This window comes from Nannobrachium achirus, assembly GCF_963921795.1.
Source record: "Nannobrachium achirus genome assembly, chromosome: 11".
Taxonomy (NCBI): Eukaryota; Metazoa; Chordata; class Actinopteri; order Myctophiformes; family Myctophidae; genus Nannobrachium; species Nannobrachium achirus.
In genome coordinates, this window is record NC_137820.1 from 24,685,116 (window position 1) to 24,711,515 (window position 26,400).

The window sequence follows — 26,400 nt, forward strand, 5'->3', positions numbered from 1 at the left end:
ATCAAAATTGCTGCAAGCCTGGCCATATGTCTGGCCTGGTAGCATACAAACATGTGAGTGTTCTATAAATATATAGGCCTAAATGGAATTTTAAACGTGTATTCATATAGGGTAGACTACTGCATGACACATTTTCCAGACATCCCAGACAAAGCATTTTGGTAGTTTGGTATCAAATGGATGATATATTCACTACTGGTCATTATTAAAGATGTCTCCTTTCTCTTCTCTTATTGCGACCGTAGGTCGCATTTACTACCAAAACCTCCACCGGCTGTCTGTGAGTCAGTGAGTCAGTGAGTCCGTCACACTTTTGCCCTGCTCATATCTCCACAACCGTTGCCCCCATCCATGCCAAATTTTGCACACACACTCCTTGACTGCCAAACTACAACCTCCAAGGACCCCCGGAGCCCCAGGGACCCCCAGGTCCCTGGGGGACCCCCAGATGTAAAAAATGACCAAATGTGCTCACACGTCACACATCACACTTTATCCCTGCTTATATCTCCGCACCCGTTGACCCCATCCATGCCAGATTTTACACACACACACACACACACACTCCTTGCCTGCCAAACTACAACCTCCAAGGACCCCCGGAGCCCCAGGGACCCCCAGGTCCCTGGGGGACCCCCAGATGTAAAAAATGACCAAATGTGCAAAAATGACCAAATGACCACCCCAACGGGGCTGCTCGCGGGGAATTCCCGGGGACCACCGACTCCTGGTGCTCCAGAACGGATGCAAAAGTGGTGGCGCCCCTAGTGGAGGACCCCCTGCCACTGCAGCGCACATAAAATGCCGTAACTCGGCCTAGGAGCGTCCGGGAGAGCCGGGGCCGGTACCTATTCGTCCGCCAAGGCAACGCGGAAACCCCACCCCTCATTTCTCACATGGCCCTATTCTAGCGCCACCTTCAGGCCGATTTTTAAAACACATTTTTGGACACTGCTCCTACAGTTTTTGCCCTAAAATCACGAAGATCACTACACAGCATGTCTACACTCATGTCATCAACATGGATCAGGAAGATTTTGGAAAAACTATTTTTTGCCCTATTTGTGGAGATAAGCCACCTACGGTCGCTTATCTCCCGATTAGGGAGTCTTACTGGTTTTAATAGTCGGTGTGAACACTGCCATATGCCATAATTTATTTTATACTTTTATAGATATAGTTTCAGTGCTCACTCAGTGTGAAATTGAATGACCCTACTATACACTTTAAATCTCAGTTTCACAGTTGGACACCAGATGGTGGTATAGGTCAGAGAGATTGGGAGCTTATACAGCAGCAGAAGTGACCGTGCAGTTGAGCTGCATATGCTTGTCATTCATAGTGCTATTGATCATAGAAGCAGACACTTGGATTAAGTTTGCTAGTTGCCTCTTGTGAGATAGCCAGAATTGGACTCCTTTTAGAGCAGGGGTCTTCAACGTTTTTCAGGTCAAGGAGGACCCCTTAGCTAAACTACATTTCATTGACAGCTCCTATAGACTTGTTTGACAGCACTATCCTATCGTTAATGTTTTTGTTTATTTGTTTACACATTATCATTGTTGGATTCATGTTAATGTATATTTTCAGAGTTTAAAGGGATATTCCACTTTCAAAATACCATTTTATCGTCTCAGGCTTTTGGGAACACCCTGAAGAGTTTTTAATTTGCTTCATTCAGTATTTAGATATTTGATGTAAATGTTATCAGGCCCTCCTCCTCCAGGGCCTCTACCCATACACACCCATTGTAACTTCAAACTCCATTTTAACCATGATAGATTATTTAAAAACACCTATTATTTTTTCTTGTGACTCATAATACCATCCTCCTAATATGTGAGCAGGCCGTGTTTTTTTTTTCTTCAATAATTGAAAAACGTTATTGAAGAAACACGGCCTGCTCATGTATTAAGGATGGTATTATGAGTCACTAGAAAAAATAATGGGTGTTTTTAATGAATCTATCATGGTTAAATGGAGTTTGAAGTTACAATGGGTGTGTATGGGGAGAGGCCCTGGAGGAGGAGGGCCTGATAACATGTAGGCCTACATCTAATATCTAAATACTGAATTAACTAAAAACTGTTCAGGGTGTTCATAAAAGCCTGATTAGACGATAAAATGACCAAAAGTTTTTTTGAAAGTGGAATATCCCTTTAACCACACAACCCTCAATAATAAACTTGACAGTTGGCTAGCTGACTTGTGGCTCTAAACTTGGTTCTGGTTCTGGTGGTTAATGTATCATGTAACAAAAGGTTCTTATCACACAAAGATTTGGCAACCCCCCCTGTAGTAACTCTGAGGAGTGAGGACCCCATAGGGGTCCTGGACCCCCTGTTGAAGACCCATGCCTTAGAGCAGCGCTATTCAACCTGCGGACCCAGCAGCATGTCTATGTGGCCCACCATGGTCATACCAATGAAAATATATTTTGTCTACTTTCAGTGTGGACAAATAATTTCGGATAAAACCACTAAGAAACAATTTTTGTCTTGTTTTATACAAGACTTTTTTGCTATTTTATTTGTTCTAAAATAAGAAACGTCATCATTTCATCATTAATCATTTCTTCTTTTTGTTCTTTGAGGTTTGTGGAAATGTGGCTGTTTTCTAGTGCGTTTCCTTATGTTTTAGACTACTCATGCAGGGTGTTACAAAATCATTGTCTAGACTAAATGTCCAAAATAGGACCGTCATTTCTATCTTGCGGCCCTCTGACTTTTTGTATTTTGCTGAGTGGCCCTTGAGCCATCTTAAGTTCAGTAGCCCTGCCCTGCTGCACTGCAGCATGTGACAAGGTAGGACCAACGTTTTTTGTAGAACCAGAAAATCACAAATATTTTGTATCTGTCAGCCCATGGCCACGGGTCTGAGAGGAAAGGACCGAAAGGAAGGACATAAGGAAGGAAAAGATAAAGGAAGGAAGGGGTGAGGTCAATCTGAAACGACATGCATGGCCCCAAATAGGCCGGGACCATACCTATGTTCCCCAGGTTCTATGTTCCCCACTTACCACCTAACCTTAACCCTAACCCTAACCTCAGTAAAACTAACGCTGGTGAATACTAACCTGGTGAAATGCAAACCTGCCGATGCTGGTGAATGCTAACCTGGTGAATTTTAACCTGTGGGGAACATAGAACCTGGGGAACATATAGGGAGGACCCCAATAGGCCGGCGCTTAAAGGACTACTTCACCATTTTTCTTCATGGTCCTCACAATAATATGGTGTATTTTTTTTCCTACTTGGACTGTGTCTCATAGGAGGGGTGTGGACATTTCAGAAACCTGCCTACCACTGATGACATAATTAAAAAATATATATATACCTTGAGAAATCACTGAAGGGCAGTAAAGTGTCAATTTACTTTATCTAAGTCTAACTTTATCTGCTATTTTTACAATATGTATTTATGGAAACTGATTCGAACCAAATGTAATGCCTCAACTCCTGCAATTCCAAGTGTTGTCAGAGTCCCCAGTTCAAATATAATCATTTTAAAAGATAAAGATAAGATCTAAAAGATACTGGTACAGAGTTCTTCCTTGTATTGTGTGGACAGAAGAAGGCCAAGTCCATGACTAATAATCACAACCAGATATAGTAGGCTATAGAGGGAAAACACAAAGAACTATATATAAAAACACCCTCCAGCTGATGTCAACATGATGCTGAAGTAATACTGCATGCTCTCCTCCAGGTCATGGTGTGGAAGACTGCAGATCAGAGCCACCAGGCATCACTACATTTGGTGGGAGGTTACAAAAGGAGGGGCTATCATGTCCACAGTTTACTCATTAACCCCAGGCAGTGGTTCCAGTTAACTTTAAAAGCATGATAATGAGGCTACAAATGTTTTCTTGTAGCCTATGTCATGCACTACTATACAGTACATTGCCATTAACATAAACGTGATCTGGGAAGACTGTGATCATTAGAATAATTTATAAAAGCTAAATGGGATAATTGCCCTACATGCAACTCTTGGCTAGGCCTATGGATAAAGGTTCATAGGAAACACAAAGAACATTTCTGGGTCCATGACATTTCCAGTAGACAGTAGAGTGGATGGATACACAATTCAGGGTTGAGGATACACAGATTACACACTGGGGCTGAGGGAACACAACACAGGGTAGCTGACCACAAAACATTATTTAACCTATAGGCATATCCATAGATTGGTTTTGTCAAATGTAATAGTAATGTAGCACAGTGGTTCTCAAATTGGGGTCAGGGGACCCCCAGGGGTCCTTGAGGGAGTCCCTAGCTAAAGCTAAATGATAGTATGGAACCAAATAGGCCTACCCTAACGGATCCAAAATCAATTTGTACACTCTCAGGGTTATACATTAACGTTGGATTTCACTATAGCCTATAAATTCGGGTCACAGATATAAAAATGCTATAAAATGGGGGTCCGTAGCCCAATGCATGTCAAACTAGGGGTCCTTGAAATGAAAATGGTTGAGAATCACTGCTTTAGAGCTGTAGAAATCTTCTGTTATGGGGGTCTCTGGCATATCTTTTCACAAGATTGGGGGGTAATAATTAAGTGTCAATTTGAGGGTCCTTGACATGAAAAGGGAACCACTATTGTAGCAGGTTTTGATTGATTGATTGATTGATTGATTGATTAATTGAAGACGTCATTAGAGGTTTGCATAGTAAAAGGTAGGCTGCAGTTATATGACAGTTCAGTTCACTGGTACAAGGTCAACTAAAAGCCTATTTATTTTTTCAATTGAGATCCTTAAAAAAACTCATATAACATTGAATGACAGACAGATCGAAGAACATGGCACTATGCAGAAGATAGCATCAGAAAAACAGTCGTAAAACACAGTTCAAAATAAATGGTATAATTGGTATTATGGTCAGGGTCAGGCACATAGAGTTATAATAAGAAGGTCAGGCACCACAGCACCACCACACGCTGAAGTGAACAAAACATGTCAAAAGGGAACGGAAGGGCATTGGCTCACAGCCCTGACAGCACTAGTCCCCGCCCACACGCTGTAGATGTGTGAAGAGGAGCTATCTGACATACAGGAAGAAGTTCAATAAGTGTAAAAACAGCTCTTTTTTGGAAACGCCGTCGGTTTTGTGGCGTCGTTGTTTTTCTTTTTAACCGAACTGCGACATGAGAGATAATGTCTTTGCGCTTATTGTGCCGTTTTCACAGTAAGGTGGACGAAGAAGAACGAGAGTGAATCTTAAAATTGTTGCCCAGATGGATCTGTAACGTGGTGGATTCATTGCTTCATCAAAGAAGAACTACCAGCCTCTCACATGGGAAACGATAAGTGAACTTTCAGAGAAAATGTCAGACCACAGATCCAGTTTCCTTCACATTGGAGACATTGTGTCTCTGTACGCGGAAGGCTCGGTTAATGGCTTCATCAGCACTTTGGGGTATGTGTGTTCATTGTCTAGTCTTAAAGTTTATTTGGATTAAACCTTTTCGTGTACCTTGTCAAGCAGTGAAGCACCTTACTTGTTTCTGTCATAACCGTGACGCCACACGGGGAGTGTAGTGTACAACTCAAAACTTATTGGCATGTTATGACGAGGCCTGTGTATCTGGCAGGGGGTTTACATTGCTTCTTCAAACGCCGCGCTGCAGTGCAAACTGCAAACCCCACACATTTACGCAAATTAATGCAAACAAACCTGACCACAGCATTACAGAGGGTTGACAGTGACAGTTATTACTCACGCTGGCTTGCTGTGTGAATGGTCACCATGAGCTGCTAATTAATGATGCAGGCAGAAGTTCATTTAGAATACTGTCATATTAAATAGTGTAGGACTCGGAGGCTAGGCTATCACAGGTGGATACATTGTCAAAATCTAATAAATGAATCTGACATTCACTGAGTGATTAGTGAATTTATGTTATTAGCGTTGCTGCCTGGAAATCAGTAGATATAAATTGACATCTGACTGTCTTACAAAATCAGAAACCTATTCTGACAGAAACCAGCTGCCTGCATTGTTCCCCAGCCCCAGGGGGGAGGTCACAGATGAGGGAGGTCACGGATTGGGTTTAATTCTACCCCAAATACTGTACCACCACATTTTGTCTGTTTGTTGGTACACAGTTAAACTGCAGGTTGACCTATGTCAGCAGTTTGCTGTTGTGTTGACTATGAGGAAGGAAGGAATAACTTCTCACACTATCCACATACAGTACAATAACATAAATACAGTCAGTGTAATGACCAGCTGCCATGGACACATATCCTTTGATAGTATAATTCACACTATAATCAGTAGAACTGGCACAATAGGCTGTTTTAATTGCGGCTAAATAACTGTTATTGTAAACAAGCCATGTGCTTTCTTGGGTTTAAATCCTAATAGTTGTCCTTGTATCTGAACTGTACTGTCCTGTGCTGTGCTTTGCCTGTGCTGTGCTTTTCCTATGCAGACTTCTAATAAAGTACTATTCAATCAATAAATCAATCAATCAATGTGGCCTGCTCCCAAGGTGGGATTTCTCAATGGTTCAACATGCACTGCACTCTGGCCTCAAGGCCTGCTGAACAGGCATGTAAAAGTTAGTCTCACCCTGTGGAATGAGACTCAGCCCCACCCACCTCATGTCCTTCAGACTATCTTCCCCAACTTTCTGCCCTGAAATTTGCTTTTAGACACAGCAAGGACGGCTTAAATACTAGATTTAGGCCTAACCTATAGAATAGGGCTAAATCAGAAATCAGCCTACAAAACAAATATGTTGCTACATACTGTACATGTACTGTAAGCCCCTCCCAAACAGCAAAATGTGTTCCCGGCCTGAATGGGTTAAGTCACTCTTATTTCCTTTATTTTCAGCCTGCATGATGTTTGGCACAGGTGATGCAGCATCATCTTATCCAGTGCAACATTTACAACAACCAGTAGAAATGTTACTCAAAACGTCCCATCAACTATGAGTGCTAGACCCATTCCAATTCAAATGCGACCAGTTGATTGGGGTCAAACATACAGTACATTTTAGGATGCAAAGTGGGTAGTAGAGGGGGTCCAGAGCTCTGCTGAGCTTTATCAAGAGCTGAGGTGAGCAAGACCTCCTCCAAGACCAAAAGAGAGTGGGTATCTCTATATCTAAAGCAAATATCGTGCTGGCAGCTGGCTTGACCACAGGCCCTTTAAGCACAATATAACCTCGGTACCATTACGTCCCAGTTTACTCAGGGCGGCAGGGCCATATTGAATCTGTATGAATTAATGATATAGATACACCTTTATGTGAAAATACACCACAGTACACACATTCCTTTAAGCTATCTATATACACACCACAGTACACACATTCCTTTAAGCTATCTTTATAAGTTTGCAACTTTATCTTGTATTCACTGGTTATACTCTTATACAGCATGTGTGGTCACATTACTGTTATATTATCTAAATGTTTGATGAATGTGTGATATCTATGAGGCATTACATTAATCCATTAGATTATGTGGTTCTTTCAATGTGTCGACTGGTTGGATGATGAAATGACTGTTATCCATCGCACATATTTTCTTGTCACAGTCTGAGGTCTTTTCCCCTCTCCCAAGAAATTGAGCTTTAATTAGCCTCTGGTTTATATTCCCTAACTAGTGGGGGAGCCAATCAAGTGATTCTGCTGGTTGTAATTTTGGAATGATAATTGTTGGAGACATGTATATCTTCATTCTTGGGGTTCTCACAATGCCAAAAAAACATGTCTTCAATTTTTCTTTTTGGGTTTAGCATGTGTAATTAGCATAATTAGCCAATTAATTGCCAAAAACGGGAAATGGCAATAACTTTGCTTCTAGGTAGCTTATAAAGGTGATCTAAGAGTCTAAGTCCATGTTTGTGAGGTCCAGAAATTCATATGTTACCATTGTGAAGTCATACAACCTTTCATAATTAGCATAATCAGCTTAAATTATGCAAATACGAGTTGAAAATCAGGAAATCGTTTCATTTTTCACATTTAGCTGACTTTGGAGAGATAATCTGAGACCCTTATTGACTAATTGAGTATGTTTACAAGTCCAGAGATTCCTATCCTGATGTAAGTAAATGCAACCTTTTGTCATTAGTATAATCTGCATACATGATTTATTAATTAGTCTGAAAGTAGGAAATTACCTGTTTCTTTTTCTGTTAGGATATCCATAGATTAATTCTTGTCATAATTAGTCAAGCAACTGTGCTTCAGCTGTGAGGGATCACAGCTGATAAAGCTAATCATAGTTTTTGAAAACACCTGAATGATGCTGCTTGGACACATCACAATCGCATCATGAAGGTCACTGGAGGCTTTGTGGGCATTACTCAGAATGCTAGTGCTAGGGAAAGGTTCTTCTCTGGTTGCACCAGAGCTGAGTAGACTTGCTGAAGAAGCATGCCAGATGGCTGGCACACAAACAGCTACACAAAAGGAAAACCATGACTTGTCCATTGCTGTCTGGACAAGGCAGCCAATATCATCACAAAAGTTGTGATGCCACCCCACGTGGAGAAAGATGTATGCAGCCAAGACGAAATTGGCCAGCCGAACTATGTTGCTTTTGTGAAAGCGTGCATTAACAAAAAAAATCAAACCTCGGTTCGAAGTGGAGCGGTGAATCTGAGCAGCTATACCCTGTGTGTGTTGCTAAATGCCTAAACTGTAAACTGTAAACTGTGCCTGTGAGTGAGTGGTGAGTGTGCCTGGCCTGCACAAAACAGCGCCCCTCCTTTAACTAGTGTGTTGTGTGTGGCCACTCAAGGTATTGCCAGGCTACGGACACGGCCAGCCAGCCAGCCACCCAGCCACCCAGCCACCCACCCACGGACATACCCACGGACATACCTGTCTATTGGGAGCGCTTTCACCGCTCCAATGAAGTCAGTGTCCCAGGCCAGAATGAAAAAGGTTCAACTGAAGATGTGAAAGAGTGCAGGAAAAGTTGTAAAACACAAGCTCGCTGACCAGGTGGTGGAATTGAAGGATGACAGGTCATTCTTTGCTCGAATGCTGATTGTTGCTCGATCACGGTCAGAGATCAACCTCAAAGAAGCCATTGGCCAGCACGAGTTCACTGCCAAACCACATGCTCTCTTCACAGTGACTGGTGAGCTTCGGCCCTGCACAGACAAGAGCAAGCTCATGACCATTCTCCAGGAGCTGCGGAAGAGGACTGGTGACGTTGGTGTTGATCAGCAACCACAGAGTGCTGTCACTGACAGTTGTCCCCTGCCATCTAAGAGTGTAAGTGTCATAGATGGAATGGCATTGGTAGAGGCAATGGGAAAGCCATCATGGATCAAGATATGTTCCCAGTGGGCTGACCACTTCATAGCCCTACTGGACAGGAAGACCAAAGAACATAGTGAGACCCATGTAGTATTTGACCGCTATGATATTGCATCTTCACTGAAGGAGGCCACGCGTATGCGACGCCAGGGTGGCAAGCCCCCTACCACTTATCATGTGGAAGACAACACACCGATAGGGAAGGTGTCTGAAAAACAGTCCTTGTCAGGTATCCACACCAAAGATGAGCTGACTGTCTGCTAAGAAAGTCCTCCAACACTTCCAGGGGAAACCCAACGTTTTCAGAATCACGTCAAGGCAAGATGTCCACTCAAACTATATCGATGTAAAACATCTCCACAGCTCACAGGAAGAGGCTGACACAAGGATAATCCTGCACAGCCTGGATGCTGTCCGAAGAGGGGCAACACAGCTCTACATTGAGTCCCCGGACACTGATGTCTTTGTTCTTGCAATCCGACGGTACAATCAGCTGTGCAAGGACACCTATTTCATCACCGGTGTGGGAAACAAAAAACGTATCATCTCACTGGAGCCAGTAGTGCAGGCACTGGGTGAAACGAGGACTTCAGTCTTACCAGGGTTCCATGCCTTCACTGGAGCTGACCAGACAGGCCATTTTGCTGGAAAGGGAAAGTTAACCTGTTGGCAAGCCCTAAACCGGTGTCCTGTGGAGTGGAGTGGAGGTGGTATCTGCATTTGCTACTCTAAGTACTTCAAAAAAGCTCAGTTCTGACACAGAAAAAAAGATTGAAGCATTTGTTTGCCAGCTGTACGAGCCCGGTACAAATCTTGTGGATGTTGGTGAACTCAGGTGGAGGTTATTCACAAAGAAACAATTCTCCCCTTTGCAAATCCCGCCCCATTCTGCCCTGTTACTATGGTGGTACAGATGACCCTGGGCAGATTGTTTTTATAGTGGCAGTGAATGGGGGGAGAGGGTATTTTCATTGCCTCATTATTGCAATTTAAAGTACCAAAGGAAAAACATCTAGGTGATATTAATAAAAAGGGAAGACAAAGGTACAGTAGTTACATTGCAAAACAGGGGGTTTCCCTGAAAATATATGTTTTAATTTGTTTAATCCCAGTGGGACAGAATCACCATTGCAGATTCTTTTATAGTGGAAGTGGATGGGATTTTTCTTTTTTTCATAGCCTCATTACAGCTATATAAAGTACCCAAAAAACACATCTACGTGATATTAATAAAAAGGGAAGAAAGAGGTACAGTAATTACATAGCAAAACAGTAGTTTTCCCCCGAAAATATATGTTTTAATTAGTTTAATCCTCTGGATCAGAGAGAGAATAGAAATAGAAAGAGAAAGCGCAGTGCATCTTGGGTAGGAAGATGACAGCCAGATTATAGTTCTCCTCACATAATAGGCTGGCTTTCGTAATTCTGCCCATTTAAAATATATGTACCCAATCGTAACTCTTAGTTATATTGATAAGGTCCATGTGAACTAGTTTGTTGAAGCTTATTCATTATATTGAGCGAAATCGCGATCACCTCGCGTGGCCGTACTAGACGCACGCCGTGTCGCGCAGTGCGGACAGTTGTTGAAAGCCTGAAGCAACATTCTCCACTGCACAAACTCCACCCCCGATAGCAAAAAGTGAATGGTTTTTTCTGGTTGGCCAGTCAGGGAGTCTCAGGGACCAATCAGAAGGCTGACAAACGGTGGATTATAAGCAGAGAAGCTGCCACCTACACAAAGAGCATTACATCAAGCCATTGCCCGTGCCCATTACCAGGCAATGGTATGGTATCAGGCCCACGTACCTAACCCACAGATGCCACCAGCAACTGAATATGGATGGGAGGCTGAGGGAGATCATCTGGTGCCAGTCACAACACGGGATCCCCCAGCTCCAGCCACCATTACTCAACTGATCAAATGTGGCTGCAAGAAATCCCAGTGCATGTCACATTGTTCTTGTCGATCTCAAAATTTGAACTGCTCCGAGATGTGCATGTGTGGGGAAGATGAAGAGGTGTGTTGTAATGTAAGCAAGGCACAACTGTTGGGGATTGACGATGACGACGACGAAGATGGAGACCCTTCTATTTAAATGTGTTTACAGAACTTTCTGTACATATTAGTATAAACAATCTGATAATTCTGTGACCATTTCTCATACTGTTCTTTATTTTATATGAGGGATATATAAAGAAATATAGCTATTTCTGGTTTCGGTGTGATTATTACATAATTATTACACAGACAAAAGGTTGCATGATTCATGTAATAATGTAATTATTTAAATGTCATATACATATTTTTTGCTTTGTTTATATTATTATATTATATTTTGCAATAGTTTTGTTAAATAATTAATTAGAAGGGTAGGCATTATAAGCTTTAGCTTCAGCCTTCTCCTTTTCGGTCCAGCAGTCGTGTGCTGCTTTGTTTTTTCTGTTTTGTTTTAACTGTTTCTGTTTTTATTATGTGAAATGTTTTGCTTTTCTGTTTTGTTTTTACAAATGGAATGTTGTTTTAAATGTAAACAATGACCGAAATAAACTTAAACTTAAACTTATAGGATAATAATAATTTCTGGACTTGTAAACATACATCTTAGAGTCTGTGAGAAGCTTTCAAAGTTGACTAAAACAAAGAAATGCAGCAATTTGCTTATTTTCACCTCGTTTTTGCATAATGTATGTTAATTATGCTAATTAGGAAAGGTTGTATGACTTCACAATGGTAACAGATGAGTTTCTGGACCTCACAAACATGGACTTAGACTCTTAGATCACCTTTATAAGTTACCCAGAAGCAAAGTTATTGCAATTTACTGTTTTTGGCAATTCATTGGCTAATTATGCTAATTACACATGCTAAACCCAAAAAGAAAAATTGAAGACATGTTTTTTTGGCATTGTGAGAACCCCAAGAATGAAGATATACATGTCTCCAACAATTATCATTCCAAAATTACAAAAATTGATAGGCTCCTCTACTAAACCCCACCACCATGCAGATTTAGCTGTTGGTTCACGTGTAAAACAAAAAAAAGACGAACCAAATCTTTAACCTGCTCTTGTTTTCGGTGACTGTCAAAGACCTGACATTTTAATTGAGCAGGAGAGTTATTTATTTATTTATGAACTAAAAGGTACTCATCCAGAGAGCCTTCCTGTTTAGGTATTTAACACATGATTTAACTTCCTATTGGGCTCTATTGTTTCTCATTTAGATGGGACTTTGATACGGAGTCTGAGGAAATGGTGATACATTACACACAGCCAGTGGGTTGGGACAGATCAAGTGACGTGACACAAGTAGGAAATGGCTCGGCTCACGTTCAACAAGACTGCCAGCTTTGTATGAATTGGAGGAATTGTCCCATGCACAGTATTCTTCCCTAGTGGACTGAATGAATAGATACGACTGTTGTAGCTCAAGTTAACTTTCATAGTCTGTCTGTCTGTTAGTTCATAGCCACATGCAGTACAGTAAATTTGACTATTCTGCATCTCAACGCAGTGCACCTAGCACATACTGTAAATAAGACATTATATTTCAATCAATTCAGCTACAGACAGTACAGAGCCTGCAAAGAAAATTATAATACAAATCATCAAATCTTTAACCTGCTCTTGTTTTCGGAGACTGTCAAGCCTCGATATTTTATCGAGCATTTAACTAATGATTTAACTTCCTATTGTTCCTATTAAAGGATAAGAACTAGAAGTTAAATGCAGTAGGGTAGACCTCCATATTTGGACAAGTAGACCAATCTGGGAACCCGTTTGGCCTCCTGGTGGATGGACAGGCCAAGAGGTTGGCGCAGAGGTTCTGCTCTGGCATCCAGCCAGGCAGTGTGTGTGCAGAGTTTAACATCCAACGGTGCCGGAGATTACGGTGCCGGGGGAGGTGTTCGTGGCCAAATACATTTTAGGGTCCTTGGCACGAAAAAGTTTGATAACCACTGATTTAGAAGGCATTTGTAGGATCGGCCTCAGGTCTTAAGGGCAACTTCACCCATTTTCAACATTTCTCTATGCTGTGCACTCGGTGGAATGTGCTTTCCTAGTTGCATTTGAATACCTGGAGCACAATGTGAAAAGAGTCAGTATTAATAGCTGGCCTCAAGAATAAGGGCGAGGAAAACCTATATGCATCAAACAAAGGGGTGAATTTCACTCACCTGAAAATAATGCATGTAATTATATCAGTCAGTCAGTCAGTGGTGTCTGGAGAAGTGGGCATACTTAGACTCATCAAGGTGTGCAGCAAAGAAACAGAACCCTGTGTACAAAATGATCTGAAACAATTGCCATCATTTTTAAGCTAAGTTCTAGTAATATATGGGCCAGTAAGTCACTTGACTTATACTGCGGGCAATCTGGCAAGTCATTGTCAAAGAAAGGGAGACGCCCACTCGGTCTGTCTCTCTTCCTTTGAGTGGCTTAGCCACAATGACTCTGTCTTGAGAGAATGTACTGCGGGTAATGTGACATGACTATGACGTTTGACTCTATATATTGCAAGGTTGCATCCCCATCCAACTGCCATTCTCTTCCATTATAACATCTAAATATTTCAAAAGATACACGTTTTATATACAGTATATGTTTTAAAAATATTTAACTTTGATTTACAGGAAATACAAACGCACACTTTCTTTTCAAATGTTGCTGTTTATTTCCTCGGCCTACTGGCAGTGTGCACAAGATATTTAGCACTGATCGGTCCAGTGGTTTTGATTAGCCAGGCACTCACTCAACGTCACTTTATCTCTCTCTTGCACACACACACACACACACACACACACACACACACACACACACACACACACACACACACACACACACGCACACGCGCGCAGACTCAAAAAGCCATTTGTAGCTACAGTACATGGTTTCACCTCCTACAGAGCCATGAACTAAAAAGGACTTTTGTTGTTCTTTACATATGCCAAGACACATTCAGACTAGCAGATGTTGCAGACATGCTTTTATATAGTTTGTGGGTTGCTTCATGGTACAGTAGGTACATTATATGCACGGTCACACTATGTTTACAAATAGAGCTTAATAATTGTGTTGAAGTGGCATGTTGTCACTTATCCTTCTAGTACTTGCTACAGGTACGTGGTATATTGCTAACGGTAACGGCAGAATATAAAACCTAGAGAGATACTTTTGAAAAATGAAAGAAAGAATAAACCAAATGGGTGGCATGTCTCGATGACACCGGCAGAATCTTATCAAACATACACAGAAGCCACATGTCTTCCTGTAGAGACATTAGGCTGCTGCTGCCTAAGCCCATGCAGTGTGCTTTATGTCCACACCGATGCCTGGCAATGCAACGCGTTGCAACATGCAACCACTTGCAACAGAATCCCAAAACTATGTCAACCTGCAACGGGACAATTCAGACTGGTGCCACGTATAGCATAGGCCTGTTAAAACTTTACTAATTGCAATTTGTCGCAATTTCGCATTTTGTCAGTCGTCATTTTGAAAAATGTTCATACCTAAAAAGAAAGCTTAAATAGCTGATCTACTGTATAAGCTTACGTGTCACAAATAGCTTGTAGATCAGCTATTTCCAGCTATTTTCACCTCCCTTTTTTTTGGTATAAATTAAATGTATGAATGTCAGTAATTTATTTGTATATTTTCTTTGTTATTTGACATATCTTCCCTGTGCACATTTTTTTTTATAACGAAACCTTAAAGGCAGACATAAATGTTTCATTCTTATGTTCCAATGTTCAATGCCAAAAACACAATTAAATGTTTGATCACAATCATTACTGTGACAATTATTCATCAATTTAAATGTGTAATTTGTGACAGCCCTAGCATTGCATTGGTTTTTCGTTGCATCGTAAATCATTGGTGTGGACTGGGCTTAATAAAGGTCTGTAGGAGCTTTAATGTTCCGATAACAAACACTCCCATCACTTATTCTCTCAGTGCCTAATTCTGATGTTGTATGAAATGTGGCATCATCAGTGATCATCATCAAACACCAGTCCTGATATACATCCTTGTTCTAATCTCTATAATAGCCAGGCTACCCCCTGGCTTTCACCTTGATTTAACAAGCTGATTTGTTTAAATAAACCAGCTGGCAGATTAGACCAACACTAACATCTAAAGTGAGGGTTTTATCAGATTAGCTCGGACCAGGATGCTGCAGAGCTCTCTTAAATGCTTGTAGAGAGACCGCTGAATAGTCTTATTAGTTTTACACTTATGTGTTGGTCTACCAAGGAGAAAGATGGGATTTGCAAAAACACTTTGTTTAATTTTTTACGTTTTTGCTGTAAATAAAGTGTTTATCGGGTGTGAGTGGCTGTCTCCACTGGGTGGGCTCGGCCGGCAGGGTTCATGACTCCTCGCATCTGTTGCATGTGTTAATTTGGTTATGAAAATGTAAATGTAATTATTATAATTTTTTTCTTTTTATGACAAAATAGAGGGAAGGGAACCCTCTCTGAGATCGAGCCATCATTACTTGAAAATTAAGTAAAAGAAGCAAAGTCGAGTTGAGCCTGCCTGGTACCATGCTGTGGGAAAGCTACTTTAGTGCACTGAGTGACCATATTGTCCTTGCGTGAGCTGTGAGGACCTGAGATAACTTTGAATACAACTTGTCTCTCCTCTCTATCTGCCCAAGGTTTCCTGTCTCTCTATCTCCTATCTAAAGCATGCAGTGCACTAATCGTTTTTGGCACTCCTCTCTATAGGCTTGTTGATGACCGATGTGTGGTACAGCCCGATTCCGGGGACCTGGCCAACCCACCCAAAAAGTTCAGAGGTGAGGTTACTTTGTGCGTGCGTCGTGCGATGCTCGCTTGAAGATCATTTAGTTTTGATTATCAACTTCATGCTGCCATAAATGTAAATTAGGCAACACTAGTAGGCTTCCACGCACACTCATTTTGAGAAATCCCGGGCGTTGACCAGTGTTGATTTAACCACTGGTTTTGAATGTTTCTAACATGTGTCAGTCTAACAAGCTTCTCCGCATCACTGCGAATGAACAAAGCGAATGTGTCTCTTATCTTCCCAGACTGCCTCTTCAAGGTGTGTCCCATGAATAGGTACTCGGCCCAGAAGCAGTTCTGGAAGGCAAAACAGGGCAAACAAGGAAATAACAACACACCGGGAGAGCTGTTCAAGAAGTTGCAGGTCTGTCTTGTAGCTGATGATATTGCACCACTGCTACTTGTGATGCATTGTTAAATTCATACCAGTGTCTCCCAATGTTTTTAACGTATCACCCAGCATGCAGCTGAACTGGAGCAGAAGCAGAATGAGTCAGAGAACAAGAAGCTCCTGGGAGAGGTTGTCAGATACAGTAAAATCATCCAGGTACAAACTGCAGTTCTCTAGCTTTTCTTTCCTCCAGACAGACAGAGCATTGCTCATGTTTTCATAAGTTCACCAAGGTCACAGTTTTGTCCTTCAGTGCCTGAGTTTGGTGTACAACTTTAGAGAACGAATGAATAACACACACACACACACGCATGCACGCACGCACGCGCGCGCGCGCACACACACACAGTACAATTAACCCTTCTTGTGCCTATCCCGAACAAGTTCGGGATATTTTCAATCCAATACAATATTTTTTTTGCTATTTTACATACCCTGAGCTGCTTGTAGAGATGTGGGTGGTCCTGGGTCGTCCTACGCTTTCCAACGAGTGATGCTAGATGGTCCGACGATTTATTCCATTGAAAATGGTTTAAAATAAAGTTTAGAGCCCCCCCAAAAAAACTCAATCTATACTGTCGGCGGCGCGACGTATTCCGGGGTGCCTATCCCAATCTAGTCCGGGATATTTAATAAAATGAATTAATTAATCGGAGGCCTCAACGAAGCCCCGGTCTAAATTTCCATCCATGGCCGGGGCCGAGACTCGGCCATCCACGGGCCGTAATCGGGCAACGCCGCCGCATCGCGCCGCCGAATCCAATACAAAGTCACATCTTTAGAGAGGATTTTCTCTGAATTGTGTTCCCAGACCAAAGACAACATTTTTTTGCGACTGAAATAGCTTTAGATCGGGCTTCTAAAAAATAAAGACGCTAATGGCTAAGTGTTAGCTAACTTCCTCCTCTCGTCATACATAACAGTGGCTGGAGTGAAATCCCAAGGCACTACGGGCAGTGTCAACGGAAGCTAGAGCGAAGGCCTATAGAGATATTTCTGGCACTCTAGCGGCACCTTGTGGCCCGGGGCACTCATTGGGTTAATACATTGTATTGTATTGTATTGTATTTGTATTATCTTTAAATGTTCATGCGTGGTTATATTTCTATATGTATCCCCTGGTTGTATATGTAACACATTTACTGCAATTTAGCAGACACTCTTATCCAGAGCAACTTACAAAGTGCAAGGTTATTTTGCCATGGCCATTGTCAAACAAAAACAACAGCACTAGTGGTCAATGAGTTGGAGTGTAAGCAGAACGGTGGGCTCTCTCCATTCCGACATGTCTCCTTTCCGACAGTGACTTCTTATTGTCGGAGTGCCAAGTAAAGTAACCAGGATAACACGTAAGCAACAGAAGGACACAAAGATAGATTGTAAGAGCCAGACAAAATAGACTAGAGAGATGGTATCCAAGCTGGGATATCTTGTAGAGAATATCTTAAAGGAATGTACTTGCCACTGCTGAAGTGAGTCACACAAGGAATGGGATAATCTTGTATTTATCAATATACATTATAAAAAAAAAAAAAAAATATATATATATATATATATATATATATATATATATATATATATATATATATATACATACATTATAGATCAATTTGAAATAAATCTCAAAAACACTTGGAGACAATAACTAACCATAACCCCGATACTCTTTTTCAGCTGAACATGTAAGTTATTCTTGCTTGTGTCTAAATGACCCAACTGCTCTGTTTCAGCTCCTGCACATAAAGAGCAACAAGTACCTGACGGTGAACAAGCGTCTTCCTGCCCTGCTGGAGAAGAATGCAATGCGGGTGTTTCTGGACCAGGATGGGAACGAGGGATCCTGGTTCTACATTCAGCCCTTCTGGAAGCTCCGCAGTGAAGGAGATAACGTAAGATAACATACAATCTCTAATTTCAGGCATTTAGCTTTTACTCAAAGCAACTTGCAAGATTGGAGAAATGGCATTTAATCTAGTCAACAAACGACAGGGTAAATAGACACATAAATGGAGTGCAAAGAAAACAATTAACAACCCATTCAGAACGGGTACACATTATTGTGTATCATTATTTTATGCTTTAACTATTGAAAAATAGCAGATATACAAGCTCACAGCGCGGCACCAAGTGCCGCGCTGCGAGCTTGTAGATCTGCTATTTTTGAAAAATCGTGAAAATTTGAATTTTGACCCGATTCTATAAGTCTTCTTAGATTTTTTGAAAAACCTATGTTTCTATGTCAGCAATCTGGCCAGCCATCGTCAAAGAAAAGGTCCTTTTCACTTAACTGGAGCTCAGTTAGTCTGTTCTTGAGAGACTGCTATGACAGTGGTTCTCAAACCTTTTCATGTGAAGGACCCCCAAACTGATATTTATTTTGCCACGGACCCCCATCTCAAAATATCTAGTTCCAGGGACCACCCAGAAGCAAAATTTGAGTTACAAACGTTCGCTTTGAAAATACATATGTTCAAAGATTTGCACACATTTTCACGACTTTTTTCAAAAATAGCAGATCTTCAAGCTCGCAGCGCGGCACTCGGTGCCGCGCTGTGAGCTTGTAGATTTGCTATTTTTCACTGGTTAAAGCATTCAATAATTCTAGGCTTAAATGGGTTAAGCGCTAGTACAAAGTAGTTCACTTTGTGCCACATTTGTCTTACATTAAGTTTACATTTAATGTGTTTCCTGCTCAAGTAACAATTATGGTTTTGTCCTCCCCCCTCTTACTTTAGCATCCTTTGGTTGAAGGTATTACTTTTGATTGTGCATGTTTGTGTGTGGTCTTTTTTTTTATTTACATCATACACTGAAAATAGTTTGAAAAGCATGGTTGCACCAGCATTGTCCAGTGCATGTACTGTATGTAGTCTGTTAAGTAAGTAGTACTGTTAAGAAGTATTAAGTCAGTCAAGACTTTAATAATGTCAAGTTGGATATAAATCCTTTATAATGGTAATTCCTGTTAGTTAAAGTTGTATTAGTTATTAGAGCAGTGCTGTGCATGGGACACCTTTAAAGAGGCAGTGCCACGATTTTGGTACTACTCTGTTTTTCATTCACCTATAGAGTCAAGATTACCACTCTAGACCACCCGCTGTGTTAAAATGTGCGACGATGCCTTCCTTGTGTATTCTCGAGGATTGACCAACAAGTCGGGAGCGCACGCACATGTGTATGGTCACTAATACCAAATTCAGAACAGTGGCAGTTCGTGAGACTGTAAGTCATCTCCAGCTTAAACTTGAACTTAATTGTCACATCAAAAGAGTGGGTGAAATGTTGTTCTGTAACCTACAAGCTCCCACAAGTTATAGTTACAAAATACATGATCATAAGATCAAGTAGCATCAGATATGAAATATGTTGTATGAAGTGGGTGGTCCACTCCTGACTCAAAAAAAGAAAAAGAAAAAAAGAACTGAGAGACAAATTGCATTTCATACTTGTGTGTTCTGGATAGCCAGACACTGCCCACTGTGGCTAGCGCTGTTGGTGGCGACTCAAGCAGTGTACAGTGCGCTGCGGCCAACACTGCTGGAATCAATGGTTACAATTATAACAAAGTATATCATGACCACGACATGCTGTGGGGAAAGGTTTTGCCCTTTCTGGTGATAAGTTGTGTTTATGAATGGTCACTAGGTAGAGAGAGATTTCAGACATGTTTGTAACTCCTGGAAGTTGCTTGTGTCTCTTCCAAACTATCCAAACTATGGCTGACAGAATGAACTTGAAGATGGGCTGAATGAATAAGGAAACAATTCAGATCGTCTGACCAACCACAAGTAGCTGAATTAATTTGCGTAGTCCTAACATCTTGAAGGCAAAGAACACATGAACAACATCATATTGTAGTTTTGGACCAGCCAAACCTAACAGAATGTTGGTTGTTCTGGTGTAATATGCAATGGGCTTTATTGTACACATAAAAGAGAAGGAAAAAAATAAGTGTACAGAGAAACCTGCCAAATGATCATTATTCGGAGGAAATAAGACTGTGGCACTGTCACTGTAAAGTATTTTCAGTGTGTTTGTGTGTGGTAGATGTAGTGTAATGTTATACAGGACACATATTAGTTATTTAATTTACTCAGGCTGCACTGGAGAGATGAATTTAGCAAAGTAACTGTAAGATAAGGTTGTTCATCACTACATTACTCTCTGTTGCATTCTTGCTGAGACACATTCTTTGAATGAATCTTTTTTTTTGTTTTGCCTCAAGCACTTACGTGAGCATACAATCAATCCCAACCTACTGCTGTTTTCACTTATCACACCATCCACCCATTTAGTTTATTTATTTATTTTTGCAAATGAAGGTACTGTATGTATGCTGAATTCCTTCATTCCCTTGCATGGTTATACTCTGGCTTTCTGACTTTCTGTTTTTGAAGAGTCTTGCCTTTCCAGCCACTCTCACACCATGTCTGAGCTCTGAGCCTGCATCTCCTCAGAGAGTGTAACCGCTTGTGTTTCTCTGCCTTCTAGGTGGTGGTTGGAGACAAGGTGGTCCTGATGCCAGGGAGCGCAGGGCAGCCTCTTCACGCCAGTAACATTGAGCTTCTGGACAACCCAGGCTGCAAGGAGGTGGAGCTCCCTAGCTCATTAGTGCCTTTCATCTTATGTTGTATTCATTGGGGGAAAAAATAAACATTTTGCATGACTTAAGTCAGGGCTCCTACGGTCATGAAATTTCTGGAAATATTTTGAAATTAGAAAAAAAAAACTCCAGTACTGGAAAAGTTCTGTAATTGATCAAGGGTCCTGGAAGAAATAGCTATGCATTGTCTTTGGTTATTGATTTTGTTAATACCTCTGAAATGACAATTTAAACATTGGCCAAATTGTCAAATATTAGAGGCAGAAAATTTGAAAATAGCCGATCTACATGCTTGCGAGGCGTTGTGAGCATGTAGATCTGCTATTTTCACAATAGAACCGTGTTATTCAAAATTCCTCAACTCTTGGCACTGGCAAACACTACCTGTCTTTGGGCATTGCGTGTAGGAGTAAGCGACTTGTTATTGAGCTGAATTATTGTTATATAGTCCTGGAAATCGGGTTAAATATTCTGAAAAAGTTTTGGAAAAGTTTTGGAAATTAATTGGTAAAAATGTGTGGGAACCCTGTTAAGTACTTGTCGTCATAACCATATTGTATCTTCCATCTGTGGTTGGTGCTTTAGGTCAATGCAGTCAACTGCAACACCAGCTGGAAGGTCAACTTATTCATGAAGTATAGTGACTACAGAGAAGATGTGCTCAAGGGGGTATGTATGTGGACATACTGTTTATATGGTTTTGTGTTTGTTTTTGTTGAGCGGACCATTGTGCATGTTTTGGCACATTTTAAGCCAAACTGCTTACCAGGCAGCACTGTATACATTAATGCACTTCCTCTGCCAGGGAGATGTGGTGAGGTTGTTTCATGCAGAGCAGGAGAAGTTCCTGACCTGTGATGAGAACAAGAAGCAGCAGCATGTCTTCCTCAGGACCACCCTGCGGCAGTCTGCCACATCTGCCACCAGCTCCAAAGCACTCTGGGAGATCGAGGTACAAGACCTACATCTGTCCCACTGTCCATATGAGCTGTGTCTCAAGTCCTTAAATTAGATCCTATTTCCTACACTTCTTTCCCATTTCCTTGTATGTTAGTCCCGCCCACTGACAATAGAACACCCCTGCAAGGGAGTTGGCCTTTCACCTGTGATGTTGTCATCAGAAATGGGACTTGCAACATGCCTTGCAACATGCCCACATACTAATAAGAAAAAAGAAATGTAATAATTTTGTAAATATAAAAAAGATCAGTATCGGTATCAGGCAAGGAAAAACACCAGTGATCGGGATCGGACCCTAAACACCCGATCGGAGCACACCTAATGACTGGCTCCAAGTACTCTGAAACGGGTAGTGCACTAACATAGTACATAGTACCCACTGACACTAAACACGCAGTCTCTCTGAACTCTTAAAGCTTCAAACAAATGTTTTAAAAAAAGATAATGGGGCTTGTTTAGGGCTGAAACATAGTCCACGTGTTTTAATCACAGGTCGTAGATTTGTCATAGATGACTGACATCACAGGCTGGCCACTGAAGTCCAAGGTCCTCGTGGGAGTCAAGCAGTCATTAGACCATGTCTTAAATGGTAAATGGTAAATGCTGCATTTATATAGTGCTTTTATCCAAGGCGCTTTACATAGATTGTGCATTACATTCACCTATTCACGCACACATTCATATACCGGTGGCGGAGGAAACCATGCAAGGCACCAACCTACTCACCGGGAGCAATTAGGGGTTCAGAGTCTTGCTCAAGGACTCTTCGACATTAACTCTGGGGGAGCCCGGATTCGAACTGGGAAACCTTCGGGAACCCTTCGTGCTCTAATAACGGTTTCACTACCCCTGAGCTATGCCGCCCCTCTTGTCTTGTCTTGTTAATGTTATTTCTGTTGAGCAATGCATCACGTCCAAAACATCAGTTGAAAAATGTTAAGACACGGGTTGAAAGAAATGTGGACAAAGAGCTAAATTGAACAAGGAGTCTCCCAAGTCTCATTCTAATATTGTTTTGTTTTCTACCCCAGGTTGTACACTATGATCCCTGCAGAGGCGGTGCTGGCCAATGGAACAGTCTGTTCCGCTTTAAACACCTCGCTACGGGGAACTATCTGGCTGCTGAGGTATTTATTATAATGTAATGTAATGATCTATAATAATTTGATTACCCCTTTGACCTCTGTCATACTTCTTATTTCTCTGTGGGCCGTAACTCCATTTGTGATGCAATACATTTTGTGCAAGAGGATCATTGGAATATTGTGGATTAACTGTGCTCTATCTTGTGTGCTACCTACAGCACTCAGTTTGGAGGTTATTGTCACATCACAAGCTTTTTTAAATAAATAAGGAAGAATGCTTCTTGTGCAGATGGAGCTACATTTGCAGCATACAGTATAAAAAAATAGATATACCGTAGAATGTCACAATCTCTTGTGCAGGTGAGATATTGCTTGGCAGCCAATATCAGACATGCAAGTATACATATGTGACTTTGCCACTGATGCTGCAGCAGCAGCATCAGTGGAGTGTAATTATAGTCACTTGCACTGATGGTTGACAGGTAGAAACTGCTCCGTAGTCAGATGGAATGGCTTTTGATAAATAGGTATCACTTTCCTGGCAATGGCTGCAATAGTGGCATGAACAGATTGTGGTTGGGGGGTGAGTGTCCTTGATGATCCGCTCAGCTTTGGCTACACACCGATGGACAAGTGGCTAAGTAAGACATGTACCACATAGGCTCTGACGCAGCATGACGGCGAGTTCCAGGTTTGTTTTCAATATAGTCGGTGTACAATCGGCTGACGAAAATATGCTTAGCCTTTTGCAGTTCTTTGGAATCTGTGTAGAGTCAGAAGGAGTTTCCTGTAGTCTGTTTGGTGAAAAGCCACATGTAGGCTAACCTTGATTTCAAATCACTGACTACTTCATTCACCTGTAGGCTAACCTACTTCATTCACCTGTAGGCTAACCTTAATTTCATATCACTGACTTCTTCATTCACCTGTAGGCTAACCTTAATTTCATATCACTGACTACTTCATTCACCTGTAGGCTAACCATGATTTCATATCACTGACAACTTTATTCACCTGTAGGCTAACCTTGATTTCATATCACTGACAACTTCATTCACCAGTAGGCTAACCATCTTTTGTTTATCATCATCAGATGTCTAGCTTCATGCAACCAAGATTTCTAATCATTGACGACTTAATTCTCTTGTAGGCTAACCTTGATTTCATATCACTGACTAGTTCATTCTCCTGTAGGCTAACCCTGATTTCAAAGATGACAGTGTGGAATCTAAAGGCGAGGTGAGTCTGTAATAAACAATTTTATTTCTCTGGCTCTTACGCTTATACTGTATGTACCTCCATGTTTCACCCTTACTGCTGTTTCTGCTTTGACACCCCCTGGAGGTTTTTCTTAGTCTTATCTTTTACACAGAGATGTGTTTCTCGGCTTTCTTCGGAGGGTATACCATAATTATTCCCTCCATGCATGGCACGCTTACATGCGTGTGTGTATATATGTGCAATTGTGCGTGCGTGACTGGGAACAATTAAAATATGCATTATACAGATTTTCTACTGTTTCCTATGTTCACCCTATAACTCAGCCTCTTTGAGTAGTTAACGTATGAACGACTTCGAAACTCCCATGGCCAGTGGTCATTTTCGCCTCAATAGCCACACATAAGCCTTCACCTCTAACGCCACATTATCACATGAAAAAGACTATCAAAGTCCACGTGCCCCCAGCCACTCCTCGGATACGCTACCTCCGATGGTTATTAGACGGTATATGATTTTTTAAACGTTTTCTGGGACGATATACTGTATGTTCAATACACAGCATCTGTGTCTGTAGACATACAGTAGATGTGTTCTTGTGATATAGTACTGTATCTGCTATATAGCTACTGCTCTGGCAAATACAATATTTCGTTTTCGCAGACTGTTTGTTAGCTACCTTAACTGGCTTGTTCTTTCTAGATAGAGGGGGAGAAGGTGTTGGAGGTGAAAGGGTTTCTGTGCAGTTGTACTCTTGTCTGAGTTCAGCTCTGGGCCCCTTTCTCTCTCCCTCTGCTATGGTTATGCAATCCCACCAGTTCTCACACACAAGCTCACACTCACAGACACCTCTACAACTAAAGTCTTTCAACTAAATCCTAAGTCTAAATCCAGACATTTCTCACAGCTCCTAGCTACCTTCCACCTTATTTGTATTCCTCCTCTGCAACAGACACACGCAAACTCCTCTCAACGTACGCGCACACAATGCAGTATCACAGACACACAGAGGGCCCCTTACATAACGTCTGACTGTGTTTGTGTGTGTGTGTGTGTGTGTGTGTGGGGGGGGGGCTAGCATAAGGGGAGGAAGGGGAGGTAGACGGACAGGCTGACTGCTCGGCTGTGCTAAGCTGGTGGTGAGTCACAAGACGAGAAGAAGAGAGGAGAGTGGGAAAGGGAGAGAGACAGACAGACACTGTAGTGTACTAGAGAGCCTCATATCTCATCTACATACAGCAGGTTAAATCAACCTATGTATCGCAGAGTCTAAAATAACAGCTCGGGGCGGTCGAGGTGTCTCTGTAGATTTTCATCTAAAATGTATTCATTCCATGTGAGTGGAGGAAGATTCTGGGCCAACGTCTTTTCTTGTTTTTTTTTTAACCGTGTGGTTCAGATAAGAATTTATTTGGTGGATAGAAACGCAGTGACATCTGCTGCCAAAACCAATGCAAAGCATGGAAAATGCAAGCCGGAAGACATTTGTCATGTACCTGGCAGTGTTAACTAACTCATTGTCTGCCCCCTCTACGAGTTTCCCGAGTTATTCCCGTACTCGGCCACTGCCACGCCTGAGTTTCCCGAGTTTTGGGACGTTTTTTGAAAAAAAAAGAAAAGTAAATGTTTGACTTCATTCTATCTACTAAGCATGAACGCGATAGCGAAATTACATGTTTGACCCCCATACCAACCCCATTCTTTCGTAACTATTTAAATAGTATAAAAAAAAAGCCTCAGATTTAAAGGTTTGTATAGTTCTTAGGGTGGTTGTATTCCATTCACTTGCCTTCTTTTATCGCAACAGTTCACAAATTTGCTGCTGTGTTCGATTATACAATGATGCTCAAAGGAGAAGTGGGGCGGCATAGCTCAGGGGTAGAGAAACCGTTATTAGAGCACGAAGGGTTCCCAGTTCGAATCCGGGCTCCCCCTGAGTGAATGTCGAAGGGTCTTTGGGCAAGACTCTGAACCCCTAGTTGCTCCCGGTGAGCAGGTTGGTGCCTTGCATGGTTTCCTCCGCCACCGGTG

The 26,400-nt window shown here is 41.6% G+C and overlaps 1 protein-coding gene across 1 annotated transcript in view; it reads left to right on the forward strand.

Moving 5' to 3' along the window:
• Positions 1 to 5,083: 5,083 nt before the first annotated feature.
• The window catches only part of LOC308294238 (inositol 1,4,5-trisphosphate-gated calcium channel ITPR2-like), a 141,589-nt gene continuing 120,272 nt past the window's right edge, over positions 5,084 to 26,400 (forward strand). The window contains exons 1-10 of the mRNA XM_080736965.1: positions 5,084 to 5,423; positions 16,032 to 16,102; positions 16,358 to 16,476; positions 16,573 to 16,659; positions 18,234 to 18,392; positions 20,995 to 21,093; positions 21,692 to 21,775; positions 21,912 to 22,058; positions 23,098 to 23,193; positions 24,346 to 24,390. Of these exons, the coding sequence (XP_080593091.1) occupies positions 5,332 to 5,423; positions 16,032 to 16,102; positions 16,358 to 16,476; positions 16,573 to 16,659; positions 18,234 to 18,392; positions 20,995 to 21,093; positions 21,692 to 21,775; positions 21,912 to 22,058; positions 23,098 to 23,193; positions 24,346 to 24,390 (999 nt within the window). The 5' untranslated portion in view covers positions 5,084 to 5,331. The remainder of the gene's footprint in view (positions 5,424 to 16,031; positions 16,103 to 16,357; positions 16,477 to 16,572; positions 16,660 to 18,233; positions 18,393 to 20,994; positions 21,094 to 21,691; positions 21,776 to 21,911; positions 22,059 to 23,097; positions 23,194 to 24,345; positions 24,391 to 26,400) is intronic.